Source organism: Puntigrus tetrazona, chromosome 17, assembly GCF_018831695.1.
Source record: "Puntigrus tetrazona isolate hp1 chromosome 17, ASM1883169v1, whole genome shotgun sequence".
Lineage (NCBI taxonomy): Eukaryota > Metazoa > Chordata > Actinopteri > Cypriniformes > Cyprinidae > Puntigrus > Puntigrus tetrazona.
In genome coordinates, this window is record NC_056715.1 from 961,523 (window position 1) to 975,567 (window position 14,045).

At 39.3% G+C, this 14,045-nt stretch overlaps 1 protein-coding gene across 1 annotated transcript; it reads right to left on the bottom strand.

Moving 5' to 3' along the window:
• Positions 1-665: 665 nt before the first annotated feature.
• Positions 666-10,149, bottom strand: LOC122361965 (the record flags this gene model as incomplete). The annotated part of the gene is given in 7 exon segments (XM_043263205.1): positions 666-2,698; positions 2,701-4,297; positions 4,391-4,394; positions 4,588-6,294; positions 6,343-8,167; positions 8,446-8,623; positions 9,610-10,149. Coding segments are annotated over 7 exon segments (7,188 nt in total), but the record flags the coding sequence as incomplete, so codon positions are not given.
• Between the last annotated feature and the right edge of the window lie 3,896 nt (positions 10,150-14,045).

The window sequence follows — 14,045 nt, forward strand, 5'->3', positions numbered from 1 at the left end:
GCCTGTTGCTTCCAAAGCACAGCATAAAGAAGAGTTTCATTGGACGTAAAAGGGATAAACACATCATTTTACTCAAACTAGCATAAGCTATGTGAGGTTAAGGGTCTTCTGTACATATGCTGTAAAGTCCAAGCTTTTGTGAACATCTATGGGCCCTGCTGAACTACATTTACAGACCATTGTCTAATAGCTGTGCTAGATTAATGACTGATGCAAGTCAACCTCAATCCTCTCACCCTGCTAAAGATACTCCCAGTGCAAAGGCAATGAGATTAGAATGACGCAAGAACTATTCAAGCTGCTGGTCTCAAACTCTGCTGTGTTCCTGACTATATCACTGAATAAACGTAGGACAAAAAACATGTTTAACAAAGAGCAATATGAAAAAAGCAAAAAAAACTGTTAACGGTGCTTACCTGTGCACTTGTAAATTATCAGCAAAACTATGAAAGTCTGATTTGTGGAAACATACGGTACACAAATACACAGATGCAAACAATTTTAGCTACACAAAGCACTAAGCTATTTAAAAACAAAAGAGAAACTTGCTGAGCAAGTCACTGTAATCGCTGACATTTATACGTTTATAGCCAGATACCTGAAATAACAATCTTCTAATGCTAAATATGTGCTGACCTGTTATGAAAACAATGACTGACTCTGTCATAGAACATTTATTACTGTAAATGTTACAGTACAATAGCAACATACAACAAACCCAGATCCAGGATGGTTTAAATACCACAAACGGTGTGATCTTCTATTGTGTGAAATGTGGCATCAAGCACAACTTCAGAAATAAATACAACATAGTTAAGTATGTCATTTTGAAATATACAGTCATGGCAAAAAGTTGCTGCTAAATTGAGCATTTGAATAATACCTCTTTCTTACATCATATCTGCAATTATATATTTAGAAATGTATGCCATTTAGCATATAAACTAGAAGCAATGCAGTAATAACCCTGGTTAAGTTTGGGGCAAACAATGAATGTATATTATAATACTTGTAACATTCAGAACCCTGAGAATTCAGTGTTTATCGATAAAATGTACACAAATGTGTGACTGTGATACAGTATTTTACTGAGTATATGAACCCATGAGTAAATTATTTGTCGATTAAAGTTTTATCATACTCAAAATAATACCTTGACTACATGGAAATATACAGAATTGTACAATATACAGTTTTGAAATATCTTAAAAGTTTCTATTTAGCTCTTTAGAGGTCTTTAAAGTGCAATTAATCATCTCACATCATCAATGTCCAAGTCCCATCTAAGGTAACATTAGTAATAAAGTGCTTTATATGAGGGAATATCAAATGATTACAGTTCTTCATTGTTCACCATAAGATCACTGTCCTTTCTTTTGTTTACTGGCCCTGTTGTTTATTTTAGGAGACACTTGCCATCCAGACAAACCATTGCACAAGTCCTTTTTGTTTTCACGTGGCTCTTTGTATGGTGGTTGTTTAGTAATCACAACCAAGCTGTCTCCTTGACTTTCAATACTCTCCATGAAACTCTGAAGATCTTTCAGTTTAGCTGTCTGATTCATGCAGCTCTCCACGGATCCTGGTTGGGACTCCACTGACGTTCTGGTTACCTGTTTCTCTAGGTTGCTCTCACTTTCATCAACAACAGCTTCATCAGAGTTTTCCTTCTCAGTATCTTCCTCAACAGGGCTACATTTGTCCAATTCATTTCCTGTGTCTTCTTTGACCTCCTTTAAGTTTTCTTCTTCCTTTCCTGTGTCTGATGTACCATCGTCATTGGCATCATCCACTGCAAATCCATCTTGGTTTCCATCAGTATTTTTCTCACTGGTGGACTCATTTGGAATTTCATCTGACTTTTCACATTCAGTAGGTGTATCGTCTTTATTTGACTTGGATTCCCCTCCATCTTCTGTAGACTTGTCTTCAGTACTCTCTTTCCCAGTCTCGGTTTCTGCTTCCCTGTCATCTGATTTGATTTCCTCACCAGTTTCTGTCATCTCATTCTCTTTTTCCGCCTCCACAGCCGTATCACTATTTTCTGCACTTGCTGCATCTCCATTGGAACTGTCTTTCATCTCACAGTTTTCTTCTGTATCTTTTTCGGTGTCATCCTCAACAATTTCTACCTCCTCTTTCTCCTCAGCATCTGTCTTTTCTTCTACATCCTCACACGCTACATTTTCCTCCTGTTCCTCACCAGAATCTCTTTCGTCATTTGCTTCCTCTTCATTTGGATCTCTCATCTCAGAGTCTACATCTTGGATGTTTTCTGCATTTTTGACTTCATCTGCTTTATTGAAAACACCGTCTGGCTCTTGATCTGCAGACTCACATTTATGGTCTCCAGCATTGTCATTGGCTTCCTCTACTTGTTCATGAACCACTTCCAAGTTGTTTTCTTCTTTCTCAACTGCACAAGTCAAGCCGGCTACATGCTGTTCTTCTGTCTTTGGTTGTGTAGGTGGGGCTGGATCCTTTTTCATTTGTAAAATTTTCCGCAGATCAAATTCCATCATAACTGGAGCCAAACTCAAAGCCTGAGCTCGCTGGACTGCTCTGGACGCCATTTTCTTTTTCATGCATGCATCACATGGGCAGTATTCATCGTCACTGCGCTGATCGCTGTATTCAGTTCCTGATGCTGTGTAATTTTCATCACTCCTTGACAAAATGGACTTATTGCGCATGACCGAAGGCGCTTACGTCGCTGCTCAGTCTGGACCGTGGACTCTCTCGATAGAGTATTTTCTGGAGGTCTCGGACCCCTGCCAGCCCGACTTTGAATTTTTTGCAGTTCTCGGTTAATACTCGATTGAATCCGTTTGTGCACTTCCTCTTTCAACTCACTTATCATCTTATCGAGCATCTCATTGTCGTCCAAATCCCACCTCACTTTGAACTCCGCCATGGCGTCTGCGTAATGTAACATAAACTGCTTTTCTAGCTTTTTTAATAAGCTCAGCACCCAAACAGGATCTGGGTCTTGTGAAACTCTTTTAGTAAGAAGAGGTCTCGGAACAGATGGTGGAGTTCCTGAGCTTGTATTTTCTTGAGATTTCATAGTATTACTCTCATTGCCAGAGCTCTTGTAAGAGGTTGTTTGTGGTGTTTGATCCGATTCATTCCTATTATCACCGCTTTCAACATCATCTTCTTGCAATACTCCATTTTCTTGGCCATCTTCCACTTGCGTATTTACTGGACTTGCCTGCACTCGCTCTGCAATGTCTGGAGTCACTGGATCTGAGGGGACTTTGGATAGATCTAAACATTCGCATACCTGAGCTGTAGACTTTACCGGTTCTTTTTCATCTTTATCTTGCATTGAGCCTCCTCGTTCGGCACTTGGTGGTTTTGTGTCTTGTACAGACTCCGCTTTTTCTAATACGCCATTCATGCTACCTTTAACAGAACCGGTGGAGCCACTGCTAACATCAACCCCAGATGAAGAGTGTGGGTTAAATTCATCTTCAGCAGAGGGGTGTTCCTTCATGTTCTGGCTTTTCTGCTCATCCTCAGAGGGCTTTTGGAGCCAGAGCGACTGTAGGATCATCATTACTTCATTATATTTCTGATGCTTTTCACTTTTGGAGTCTGAGTCAATCAATCTTAAGTTCGCAAGGCAGTCCAACAGCCCTTGAGCAGACTGGCTTAATTTTCTACCATATACAGGGGAGACCTCAGGTAAACTACTTGATCTATCTAGTTTTGGGCCCAGTAAAACCTTCATGACCTGAACCGAAGAATGATGTTGCTTTTGCAAACTGTCTTGTTTCGTTACTGCTGTGGGGTTGAGATCTGTTTCGCTTACTTCCAGTTGTGCTCTTTCATCGTACAACTCTGGCTCAACACAAATGTCATCCATCTCCTGATGAATAGGATTTTCACCTGCTTGATCATCATGAGGTTTCTCAATCTCTATTATGCTTTCTGGTGCCTTAACTTTGTCTCTTTGAGAAGTATCTTCACCACCTTCAGTCAAGGTCATATCTTCAGCGAGTTCGACATCCATTTCATAAACATGGCCATCAATGGGAATGTTCATAAGCCAGTCATTCACAACGTCTGTAGGGGAAGCATTTGGTAAGCATGACGGCATCAGCTCCTTGTTGTTGCACTCCGATGAGATGCTGACCTTGCTGTGTTTGCTCCTGCAGCTTTTTTGGCTCTTATTTTCAACCTTGTCAACATTTTTGCTGGAGGCAACTGACTTTGATCCTCTACTGACTGGCCTTGCGTTGCCTACAATCTCTTTTAATAGATCTGCTGCTGAAAGTGCCGAGATAAAACACTATCACTTGAGGAACCAGGATGGTTGAATGATGCTTTATTCTTGTTTGGCATCTCTTGTGATAGACTTTTACAGTTTTGTGAAATTTCAGACATCCCTGCTGAAATAGACCTGGATGCATACTTTTTCAATCTTCTGTCCGATGTGGATGACTTAACTGTGGCACCATCATTGTCTCCATTATATTTTATATTTAACCCATTTATTTCTGAACACTGGGAAGAGCATTTAGATCTTTTACCTTTAGATCTATCACTCTCTTTAGTACTGTGCCCATTGTTGGACTTCACGAATACTCAGATGTTTTTGAAGAGTTTAAACAGTCGCTTTCTGGCATAGCTTTTCCAGAGGTTCTTTCACTTGGGTCATGTTTTGAAGATGCTTCATTCATTTCTGCATGGTTGGTGTTGTTGACAGCCTCACAATCTTTGTCCTTCATAGCTGTATTTTTAGCACTTCTCTGTGAAACTCTCGAGGGTGACTTACTTCGTGAAGATGACAGTGACAAAGTGGAGGGCACTCTGATATTGTTTTCATTTAAATGGATTCCTGACTTGCTTTTCTTGAGTTCTGCTGACATGATGCTTTCAGCTGAGACAGAAGAAAGAGCTTGAACAGGAGTCTTACAGTTCTTGTGATGGGACCTTTTGGATTTGTCTGAAATTACAGAGTTCATAGACATTTCTGTCCTTGGCCTTTCCTCTGCATCCACTCCATTTACAGTCTCTAGCTTGTGTCCAGCTTCCTCTGTGGTGGCTGACATGCCACTGGTTGATCGTTCATCAAAGTCAACACCCTTGTGCTCTTCTTCTAGTCCAAGAGAAACAGATGCTGTTGATGTGGGACTTAAAGGTTCATCAAAGTGGTTGCCTGCAGGCTTAATGTTATTTTTAAGAGATTTAGATGAGAGCTTTGATTTTCCTGACAAGCTCTCAGATTCATCTTTTTCATCCTCTTTTAGCATCTCAGTCTTTGTCTCTTTCAAATTACCACTTGAGGAGCTGATACAATGACATTTTTTGGATGTTTTGGACTGTGAGGATATATTAGAGCTTACTGACATCCCACTTGGAGCTCTGCTTTCGTTTTTTTTACTTTCAGTGTTGTGTGTTGATCTAGGAGAGGGGGACCTCTTTGACCTAGGAGATGGGGACCTCTTTGACCTAGGAGATGGGGACCTCTTTGACCTAGGAGATGGAGAGGTCACAGTTAAGGCATTCTGTGTCAAGTCTTTGCCATTCTCCACTTCCTGAGATACAATGCTCTTTGCAGTGGATTTGACAGATCCTTCAGAGCAGGCATTAGACTTTTGAGACATTGCACTAGTGGCTCTATTTGACTCACTTTCTGGTGTTGCACATCCATTAGGTGTTGTATCAATTGGTTCTGAGGTAACTGTGGTTTCTGGAACATTGTGATTTGATTTGCGGGACCTACAAGATCCTTTAGACAAGTTTGATTTAACAGAAATTGCACTGGGAACCCTTTCCTTAGATTTAGACCATGCATGCGAGTTCTTTGAGGATGTATGGGACTTCACAGATATTTTGGAGTAGTTGGACAGTGGACTGCACGGTCTCCCTTCAGTGCTTACCTCAGTTTCTGGCTCATGCTGAACATCAGGACTGCTGGCATTTTGAGTGGCCTCTTCTTGTAAAGCGCAACAAGATTTGACAGACCTAGTTGTTTGCTCCGATGCATGTGACAGATGTTCAGAAGATCGGTTTGATTTATTAGACATGGCACTGGCTGATCTCACTTCTTTAGGAAACTCTGTATCTTGTCCACAATGATTATCTGTTGCACTATGACTCTGAGTAGCAGCACTTTCTGATATATCACCCTGAGAATTAAATATGTTTGATGGCACTTCCTCTAAATTATTTGGACTACAAGATCTAGGCGTTTTAGCATTCTCTGAATGTTGAGACTTTGATTTGTGGGATGTCCTCGATGCAGCTGATAAATGTGAATGGGCTGACACTGGGCTGACAGCTCTTTTTGGCTTTTTCTTCAGCTTTATTCATTTCAAGGCTGGTGTGGGCTCTCTCTCTGAAACAATGCAGTCTGATCCGACTGACCTTGCAGGTGTGGCACTTTTGGTTCTTTCTTTAACACTTTCTGCTTCATTATGTTTAGATTTTGATGATTTCCCAACAGAACACATTTCATGTGCAGAGCAGTCTGTTTTTTTGGAGATTTTTGAAATAGAAGAGGCATTTGAATTTTTTGACAGTGCAGACTCAGAGCGTTCCAGAGTGGCTTCCCCTTCTGCATTATTATTATTAATTGGTTCACAGTTTTCATGAGCATTTCTAGAGGATGCATCAGCTTTGTTTGACTTCGACACTATGGAATCAGCTTTTCCTGCTTCACTCCCCTCTGGATTCCCATTAAATCTTTTATGCTCACCACAGCATGAACATACACCAGACTTCCCAGATCGTTTTGACACGCCTGAAGTGGCACTTAAAGATCTGTTTGCAGCATCTTCATCACATATCTCCAGAGCATTGGATGCTTTGGATCCTGGGGTGTTTGCTTGACCTCTAGATATATAAGATTCTTGGCTATGTCTGGAATTTGTACTACAAGCTCCTCCCTCAGGCCTTTGCCCCCCACCAGATACAACTGAACTTGGGGTTAAGGCTCCACAGTGACAAGGATGTGATCTGGAGGACACCTTTGACATTGGAGATGTCGTACTCATCCCATCTGGCTCTGCTGGAGCTGCAAAAGTGGTTTTATACTTCTTGAGCTTAAGTGAGTGAACAGCACTGCTTGATTCTTTACTTGGAGGTCTCGGGGACAAATAAGATGTTGGTGAAGACTGGTATCCACAACAATGAAAGCATTTGGGTTGAGAGTCACTCTCAAGATGGTCACTTTGAGACCAGTGTGAGGCTCTTGAGACACTTGGAGGCAGGTCATCATAATCATCATCCTGGTCTTCCTTCAAAGACTCGAGCACATTGGAGGAGTTGCTGACTGCAGACACTGGCCGCTCTTCCATGACCTTAATGACCTCACAATGTGGAGTAGGAGTGATTTTAGGTTCCATATGAGAATATTTAGTTTTAGCATGACTCTCACAGTCGTCCTCACAAGATCTCTTGCTCTTTGACATGACGCCCGAAGATGATACCTCACTTCGATTGCAGCAACGACTTATTGCACAGTATTCTACTCTAGTGTCTCCTTCCTCCATTGTTTGCTGAAAGCACGAGGCCTTTTCCACTACATGCTCAGTGTACTCACCGCTGGAGCGAGAAATCGTGTGTGTACTGTCCACTGATGACTTTTTGTGTACAACTTTGTGAGACGATGCACTGGAACTAGGTGATTTACAGGTCCCCGATTCTTTGTGCATTGGGTTTTTCCAGATGTCGTACTCTTGGCAGTGATTGCAACAGTTTTGACAAAGCGTTTCCTCTATATGCTTCTGATGCAGCTTTGTTGCAAAGGCTTCATCAGTCTCTGATGCAGATATGGAGTCTGGGTCTGAAAACCCTTCAGCTTTAGCTTGAATATAGTCTGCATCTTTCACAGAGCCAGAGTCGTTCACTTTCACTGATGACTTCTTGATCTCAGTGGACCACTGAAGAGTCTCGTCGTTGAACAGCCGAAAGCGGACCTTCATCTCCACCGAAAGGCTGCCGTCTTTGTTTACAAGCACTCTTTTCTCAATGTCATCGTTCACTACAACCTCTTTAACATAAGGACAGTTACTGACACAACCGGACTGTCCGGGTGTCATGCATAATCCATTTTGATATGACTTTTCTGAAGAAAGAGAGAATCTTGTAGATCTGTTACTGGAGTCTGATCGTGGATGGATAATGCTTTTCTTTGTCTCCAGGCCAAAGTTAACTGTTAAAAAAAACCCATAAAAAATAAATATATAATTTCACCAAGGATCGTTTTCAACATGCAAATAGCAAATTTTAAAGAGGCTCTTGATTCACCAACCCCTACAATACATTGACTGTATGTGAGTTGGTGGTAAATTGTTGTTTCATCTTCAGTCTATTATTAGAGACACACGTGGGATGGGTAGATGGTTAGTTAATCACTATAATGACCCACCTCAAACAAATGAATGTAAACAGTAGTTAACTGGGTCTGTACACAATAAAAGAAATGTTTACCATTCTTTTTGCTTTCATGCCCTTCACTGCAGATGCTGGAGTGAGACCTTGTGCCCATTCCTGGAAGCTTTTCATCTGAGAGCTTCTTTAAGCTTTCCATGAGCAGCGGCCTGAAGGGCTCTCGACCCACACAGACCAGCACACTAGGACACTGCATCAGACTCTGAATATTGTCAATCTACGGAGAACAGTGAACAAACATAACACAAAAGTCATATAACATGTCAAATCCACTCCGAGATAAAACGTTTAACAACAAACCTTTTAACAACATCCTGATTATAATATAACCTCACAACTCACAACAGTTAAAAACACTCAACAGGGTTGCACTAAGAGATCAATTTTAGCACTGAATCATCAAAACGCAAACATAATGGCTTGCTGTTATCAGCATATTAATTTATGTAGAGTGAATTCAGGTAAATTGGGCCACCTTTCATCACTGAGAGGATTGGATAAAATGGTTCAGTGATTCTGTATTAACCTTAAATATGTAAATCAACTAATTAAACACAAAATTCAGATTGTACATAGTATTTAAAGCAGTAGATCAACCAGTAAAGAGAGGCATCGGGCATTATGTACTCATCCTTGTGATATTTCTTCAAATCACTTACATGCACTACAAAATGTGATATTCAGTAGAATGATCATTTCCATACTAAGAAAACACAGCATGCTATCACATATACACATCCTATTTGTTATAAAAATGTTATTTACCAAAAATCTTGCCCAATAGTGATGCACAGATTCCAACATTTGGTTATGAGATACTAATTGGCAACTGGCGTTTTTGTTCACAAATCCTGAAAATGTAGATGCATGAAGATTTTTGAGCACTGGTGGAGGGCAAGTATATATATAGAGTAAATAAGTGCCTTGTTATAACAAATTTTACACGTCAAACAGATTATTTTTACTGTACTTTAATTTCTACTTTTGTGTTTTACAGAAGCAAAATCCTACTGGCAACAACGTGAGGGCGAATTAAGGTTTTATTTTGGGAGGTGAACCATCTCTTTAAGATACCTATTAGATTAGTAACTAGCACAACTTTTTTGCCAGGGCCTTCAGCTCTGTCCTGACCTGACACCTTCCACCTGAAATACTTGACCCAGCTAATTAAAGAATGGTTGAAGAAATGAAATCCTCCCTGACCTTACGTCCCTCCAGAGTGTAGAGTTTCTTGACATGACACTGCATGAGTTCGGAAATCTCGTCCATGAAGACGCGAAGACTCCGAGCAGTTCGTCTGCTCAGAATGATGGATCGCCTTACGGTAGGGTCGTTGTTTTTTACCAGGACAATCCTTTTGGGGTGCCGATGGTGGTGCTGATGTCCCGTGGGTGGCTCCTCGGGTCGGGAGGGTTTGCGCCGAGGGTTTTGCGGGTGACTGTGATGGTGCCAGACCGCCGGCCTCTTCCCTGCAGCTTCCATGTTGATTGGCTTAACATAGCGGCGGTCAGAGCACAGGTAACAGCCTCCGTCCTCTAACTGCTCTAAATGTTTAATGCTGTGGGTACCCCTGGGGGTCGTGATGGTACGCACACCAAAAGGCAGAGGAACCTTTTGGGAAAGGTCATCCAACAAGGCATCAAAGCATCTGAAGCTTCTCTTATGGATGGCCATCTTGACGCCTTTGAACTGTGCGTCGCCACTCTTGTAGAAGGTAATTTCTTGGCTGGGCTGGCACTTGAGTCACGCTGGAGCCAAAGGACGACGCTGAAGGATGAGGAAACTGATGAAGATCATTCTGAAAGTGGGTACTGGCATCGAAGGAACCTTGGGTCGTCTTCTGCATCTCTCCTCCACGTCAATTCAAGCTGCGGAAGAAAGTTTGGAGACGTGAACACCATTGAAACTCACACTCAAAACCGAGTTCAGGAACAATCTTCATAAAATACGCATTTACAAGGAAATTAGGTTATATGGAAACTCTAGTAATGAGTTGAATTGCTCTCAGATCTGTCGAGAAACCACAGTCTATTGTAATCAGAATACTGTAGTTGAAAACATATATATTTATTTGTGTTTCAGTTTTTTCTGTATTTATTTCTGGTAATTCTGACAATGTGAATGAACGAAACATAACTGAGATCTCAAAGCCTTGTGTTATGAACAAACAACCCTGAAAAAAAATGTTTCTCCCAGGAACAGAACACCAAGATTAGACATTGCCTTAAACATGTCAGGTAACTCAAGCTAAGATATAGTTGCTAAAATATCACTTTTTGATTATTTAAATAGATTTAACCAGAGGTTAATTGTAGTGTACTACAGAAAACAGATATTGTGATGAAAACTACAATCTTACTAACTTTTCAGAGTACTTGTATTATACTATATAACACAACATTTAAATGTGTAAGCGACAACGAAACTAGGCACCAGTCCAGAGATTAATCTCATGTTCTTCGGAAAACAATTACAGACTAGTTTAAATAGCATTTAGTTCTTAGTCCTTAATAGGCATTTAAAGAGGTTCAAGAGCATGATCTCCGAGCAAAATTAGCAAAAAAAATTAATGTATGTGTATTTAAGTCTATAGTTGTTTTTCTTAGAATCAGATTTCTTAAGAAAAAAGGTAGTTATAAAAATAATAATTTCATGACAGTCCAAACTGAATAAAATTACATAGCGTATCTTGACATATCCTAATTCTGTTTGTATAACATTTAAATAAAAATGGCATATTTTACGACAAAATCTAGGATATACTGCAGCAAGCTTTATAAAAAAAAAAAAAAACAATAAAACAAAACACAATAGCTTTATTACGGCACTATCTCAGCTAATATATGAATAAACAACATACTTACGTTTAGAGAATACATTATTATATCTGATGCTAAAAAGCACAAAATGTGAAAAAGAAGAAAAAATATCTGACTGTACAGAGCACTGTTCCAGGCAGCATCCAAGCACACGAATGGTGCAGGGACACAAGTTCACAAGCCCTCCCACAAACAGTCTGGCCACTAATCAGGGCCTTTGGTGGCTAAGGATAGAACGAAAAGCTTCTTTAATCATCTTGAGATTTTACTGAACTCTAGGGAAGCGTTAGACACATGACAGCGACACCAGGATTGCATAAACAGAGCTGCGCAGAGCTAGAGACGCGTCTGCTTTCTGACCCTGATGACAGGCCTGCTTTGAGTATATTCTACAAACATGTCATTGAAACAACGATCAAGCACCAAACACACAGACTGAAAATGCACTTGCTGTCAAATTCACTCCAGTTCTCTAATAATCCCAATATAGTATATACACCATATCCTTTATTTTTTCCCCACACAGTATACTCATGTAAAGCAATGTACAAATACTATATAGCAAATCTATATCGCCTATATAACTATATTGTCACGCAGCTCTTTATTTAAAGCCGGACATATTATCTTTACATAACTTTATTCACCTACGTACATGTAAAGCAATATATAAACACTTGCATAGCCAATCCAAACTGCTTGATTGTTTATATCATTGCTATATGGGACTATATCGCATGTAGATATTTTAAACATCATCATCATCGCCATGCTTTGTAAATATGTAGTGTGAAAAGCACCGTGCAAATAAATGAGACGTGACTTGAAAACATGTCCAGATTGCAAAATATCATATATTTATAAAACAATTAAGAAATTTAATAATTATTATAAAACAATTTCATCATTTAATAAGTAAATAAAATGCATATATTACATAAATTATGTTTTCACGTTTTAATAAATATTACTACCTCCACTATTTTTGTGAGTGAAATATAATTCTGATATGTTTCACGGCACGCCCTTTGAAATTCACTCAGATATGACATGCCATGATTTAAATATAGCGTTAGTATCTGTAATTACGGCATTAGAAGACTTGCGCTATTCATGGAAAATTGATTTAATAGAGAAAGAAAAAAAATACTGTGAACCTTCTATACTGAAAAGCATAGTATCACTCTCTCTGTGATATCTGCCCGGTGCTTCATTCGTATTGATTTATATGCAGTTTCTAAGGGCACCTTGAGATGAAAGCGAACACGAATAGGGCCTTCAGCGAACCCGGAATCCTTCAGCGCCATGCAGTGACCTTACGTTTTCATTTAAGCATTTCGTGCATTTTCTATTTATTTGCATTCTAAAAAAAAATACAAATAGCATCGACAACGCTGACTGTGGCTTGCTCTAGCGCTGCCAAAGCACAGGCTTACGGTAATCTCAGGAAAAGACAGCACATCCTCTGTGCTCTTAACTGACCCGTTATTAACCACAACTGTAGCTGAAGGAACATTAATACGGATGTCTGTAGGTTCCGTGTTTAATTCTTTTAACGGCACGCCAAGCGCAAACCACGCCGAATTAGAGCTAATTAATTACTAAACGCCTCTGAGAGGTGTACATGTATTTGACACTAATTACGAATCTCTAAAGGCCCGAATTAACAGTCGAAAGCGCCGAGCGTGATTTTCGCAATTAGTAACCGAGAACTCGGCAGCCCGCTGGGAGAAACCTGCAGCGCAACGCTGTCAGATCACAGAGAGAGCGAGGGAAGATTGTTCGAGACTCGCGGGATGCGCGTGAGAAGAGGTAGGAGACAGGCTCTGAAACACAAATACACATCAGTTCAGTATGAAATAAAATAAGCTAACCGCGACTTTTTCCTCTCGCAGCTACCACCTTGTGGCTTTGACTTTTTAATCAAAGGACTGCGAGCCAACTCAAGGTTTTGAGACGCAATTGCGGAAATTCAATTCTAAGAAAAAAGTCTGAATTGCTAGACGTTAAATGGTCTAAAAATTGCGAGATAAAAAGTCAAATTCGGAGAAAAAAAGCCCGAATACTGAGGTATCAGCTCATTATCATGAGATACAAAGTTTAAGTTAAATAAAAAAGTGAGTTAAAGTCATAACCGCGTAATATAGAGTCACAGATTTTATAAAATGATAGAATTAATAAAATAATTAATAGAATTGTGAAATATAAATTGGAACGGCTTGTGATTGTGAGCAAAAAAAAGAATTTAAATAAAAGTGTTATGCGAGATAAAGTCAAAATTTTAAGAAAAAGTCTGAATTGCTAGACGTTAAATGGTTTCATGAAAACTAAAAATTGTGAGATAAAAAGTCTAATACTGAGGTGTCAGCTCATTATCATGAGATACAAAGTTTAAGTAAAAAAAAAAAAAAGTGAGTTAAAGTCATAATCGCATAATATAGAATCACAGATTTTATAAAAATGATAGAATTAATAAAATAATTAATAGAATTGTGAAATATAAATTTGCAAGTGTAATAAAATAGACTGAATTGAGACATAGCCTAAACTGAAATTCTATGAAAAAGTTTGAATTGCAAGATAAATTATGAATTGTGATGCTATTTCACGAATGCATTTTTGCATTTTGGTATATGAAATTGGACTGCTCGTGATTCTGAAAAAAAAAAGAATTTAAATAAAAGTGTATTGCGAGATAAAGTCAAAATTTTAAGAAAAAGTCTGAATTCTGAATTCAGCTCAATATCATGAGATACAAAGTTTAAGGTAAAAAAAAAAAAAAAAGTGAGTTAAAGTCATAATCGCATAATATAAAGTCAG